Here is a 3,902-nt window from a genome sequence, read left to right as displayed (position 1 = left end):
GGATCATACGACGAGCCAAAGCGCCACATAGTTCTTTTAGGGAAAAGAAACATCGTGGGAGTGGATGACAAGACAGACATGTCAGAAGATTATTAGAAGTTTGATGAAATTGCTCCATTCACAGCGAACATTGACCCGAGCACCCTGTTAAATGATGAAGATTTTCCATGGATACGGTGCAAAGGGACACACACGAAGAAAAAGTTTCACACCCAAAGATCTGGGATGTGATCAGCTTCACTATCATTATTTCTTCTGTGTTTCAAACCCAGGAGAGAATTTCTGTAATAGTTAGGGTAGTTATGTGTTTTGGCATTTGAAACGCGAAAAAAAATTATGTGCAAACAAATTTTAAAGTTAAGTTAAACATAAAAAACTCTATAATGATAAAACACACTAATAATATTAAACATAAGAAAAAATAATCACTGAAAAATCTATTTTCAAAGTTAAGTTATTCACAAACTAGTGATTCACACAAATTTCATATAAATCAAAATTTAAACTATTCAAATTTTGAAACTACCGGCAATAACCTAAAGCAAAAATATTCACAAAGAAACTCTATATACAGCAAAAAATAACTCAAAAATAAATAAAACAAAAAAATAAAGCAAAAAAAATAAAGCAACAAAATTTAAGAAAATAAAAAAGCCCACCTAATGGGCCTGAGCGGCTTGCATACGACTAGAAACACAACATTTTGTTGGGCCAGGATGCATGCCCGCAACGGCCCAGTAGGCCCACAGGGCAGCACAGAACAGGTAGGCCCAGTAGGCATACTTTGGAGAGGAGCTCGAGAGAGCTACTGCACTGGGGCTTATAAACCAGTGCGGACGCCCCTCGGCTAGCGAGGTGGGACTAAACATGCCGCACGAACCTGCGCCAGCACACACCTTTAGTACTGGGTCATGGCTCCAACGGGTACTAAAGGGGGGGCGCTTCCCGCCGCTTGGCCTGGCCAAAACAGACCTTTAGTACCGTTTGGTGGCTCCAACTGGTACTAAAGGGGTGTTGTATATAAGAAACTGCTTCAAAAAAGTTCATTCACTACAAGAAATATGTCAATTTGCGACCATCACTATTGGTCACTGAAAGGTCATTGTTTTTCATTTGTGACCTTTTGGCGACCAAAAACAGATGGTCAAAAGCTGGCGGTCGTAAACTAAAATTAGTGACCTTCTTTGTCATATGTAAAAGGTCGTTGGTTCCACGACCAAATGTTTGGTCACTAGCAACCTTCCCAGGCCACGTAGGCATCCAACATGGCAAGCTGATGTGGCACAAGAATGAGCCCGGTCCAATTCGGTTTTCTACATGGGCCTAGCCCAACAATTATATATATATTATCAATTTTTGAATGGCTTCATGAGCCAAGCCCAACATTTTTATGTCCATTTCATTTATACTTTTTGTTCTGGCTTCTTAGAGCCCAAATATTGTTTGGCCTAGTAGAATATTTGGTCTTTTTAATTCACAGATTCCAATTTATACACATTTAAAAATCAAACAATCAGTAATTCTCTTATTAAATGATCAAATCCAGAACTCATATGATCAACATTCACAAAAACATACAAGACTGCACGTCCGCAGTAACATAGCTTGAACAAGCCTAATTACAGTTTATATCCAAGAAGTGTACGTGCAATCCAAAACATGGTGGCAAATATCAACCCACACTATGGTTCACACTCTTGCTTGGCTCTTTGCTGTCAAATTTTATAGTCGTCCTTGGACCTTGGGAGCTACCACCAACAACACGGTTGTCCTGGTTGTACTTTTGTGGTCAAAGTCCTCACCTGGAAAGGATTATACAACTCAGTTATATATTCACGACTCAAAACTCATGACATGACATGACACTAAGAGAGAACATCATAGAGACTCAACCAGATCCTAATACAAAGGCTATTTAGACCATAGCTAATTTATTCTAGTATTTTTGGTCACATGTGTGTTCCTGCTGTTTTATGGAAACATGGAGTACAAGTATTTTTGGAAACATGGAAGAACATGATTTATTATCCTGGAGACTAGACACTAGTTGTTTTGACCATTGTTACTCCAGTGAAGAGGATGACTAAAATCGCTCAATGGTTGAGAATACACCAACAACTTCAAACTCTCCTAAAGAAAGATTCGAGTGCTGGAAACCTAGAAGCGGGACAGATTATAGAGTTACCTGAGTGGAGTAAGGGACTATTTACAACATGCGAATTTCAAAGGAATCAGTCCATTTCCTGCCGGAACATAAATTAAAGTTAGCATTCAAAACTTAGCACTAGAAGATCAATCTCAAACTTTTCAAACTTTGCATAATTAAGGGAACAGCCCCAGCAAGCATCAGACTTTTCTGAAGTTATGTCCCACTTGCAGAACAAAGTGACTTCTCAAAACAACAAGTTGTAATGATTGAGGGAAAACATTGTTGAACTACAATTAGACAATGGCCTCCAAGATGTATTAAACATACACCTATGAGTACTGGACAACTGATATAGAGATGAGCTACACATTTACTGGTCACTTCAGTAGATGGCATGACAAGAGATTGATTACACTAGAAATATATTTCCATGGTTGAAACAAATAGCTCGTCGACAAACTGGGAAGCATAATAACTGCATATGCGCCTATCATTTCCTAACTAGAGAATACATCCTTGAACTTAGAATGACCTGACAAGATGCATTCATTCAAGACAAGGAAGTGTAACAATGGTGCATCATTAGTGCCGCAAGTCCACCACAAAATCAAGCATGCCATGCCACAACTCTGAACTCAAGGAGGAAGCAGAGACAAGCCGTGACTTACAGTTGTAGCTTAGAAACCAAGCATAAGGGCAATTCAAGTACAAAACTCTGGAGTTAATACCTGATTCTTGACAGACTTGGCCATCTTGCGGAACTCCTTGCGCATCAGAGTCTTGTGCTGGAGCTTGGCAGGGGTGTTCTGCTTCTTGGTCTTTGTCGTGGACAGGACAATAGCCTTGTCCTCTCCGGCTGATGGCTGGACCGCCACGGTCTTGCTGTTCGCCAAGCCTGAAACCACATCAGCCCCACAGCAAGTTAGCTCCTTGCAGAGACACTTGCAAACAAAAGGGTTAAAAATACTGCAAAGAGCTACAGACTCGAGAACTTGTAGGAGTGGACATTGTAGAGGTTGTTGGGCTCCTTGCTGAACCGCACCTTGGCGTTGCTATTGCCAAACTTTTTTACCAAGAAGCAGTTGTTCTTCTTCACGAGCTCCCAGACCAGAGACCCTGGAACGGTAGTCATTTACCTTGGCCTACATCACCAAAACAACAACCAAAAGTCAGATCCTACAGCTAGCAACAAGCAACAGGACACACTAATCCTACAGAATCAAGGAAACATTTGACTCTTTGAGCAAAATTGTATGTTGATTGCAAGTAGAAACAAGTACAGAGCATCACCAGGATCAAAATCTAGCAATAATGGGCCAACGATAATGTACTACTAGAGTACGAGCTCTTACACGTGATGTGAAGCAATCAATGCTCCAAGTGGGCGTAAAAGATACAGTAACTTCAATTGGACGTCCACATTGGCGGTCTATTTTCACTACCGGTACTATAACTTGGATTAAACTAAGGACCACTACTACATTGTTCTACCTTATGCTGATAGTAGACCATCAACACGTCAGTTCTACTCTGACGGTACCACTTCTTTTCATAAATTACTAATTGGTGGTACTACTTCGGTTCTGCCATTAGAAACAGAGGAATCAAGTTCTTGATGGATGTGTCAAAGATTGCAGATGGTAACAGGGAATGGAACGAGAAGGACTGGCTAACCAAGTAGGGTAGCAAATGGGTGTCAGCCGATGCACAAAAATTGGATACAACTAGTAGTCATCGAATAAATGCAGGTGGT

At 40.5% G+C, this 3,902-nt stretch overlaps 1 protein-coding gene across 1 annotated transcript; it reads right to left on the bottom strand.

The window, feature by feature from the left end:
• Positions 1-2,231: 2,231 nt before the first annotated feature.
• On the bottom strand, positions 2,232-3,284 carry LOC119321458 (60S ribosomal protein L28-1-like). Its single transcript, XM_037595131.1, has 3 exons — positions 3,134-3,284; positions 2,878-3,044; positions 2,232-2,243 (listed from the first exon to the last, which is right to left on the bottom strand). The coding sequence occupies exons 1-3, from the start codon at positions 3,279-3,281 to the stop codon at positions 2,232-2,234; spliced, it is 327 nt and encodes a 108-aa protein (XP_037451028.1). The 5' UTR covers positions 3,282-3,284.
• Positions 3,285-3,902: the final 618 nt, after the last annotated feature.

The sequence above is a fragment of the Triticum dicoccoides genome, chromosome 6B, assembly GCF_002162155.2.
Source record: "Triticum dicoccoides isolate Atlit2015 ecotype Zavitan chromosome 6B, WEW_v2.0, whole genome shotgun sequence".
NCBI classification, from domain to species: domain Eukaryota; kingdom Viridiplantae; phylum Streptophyta; class Magnoliopsida; order Poales; family Poaceae; genus Triticum; species Triticum dicoccoides.
This window is presented reverse-complemented; position numbering and strand designations above follow the sequence as displayed.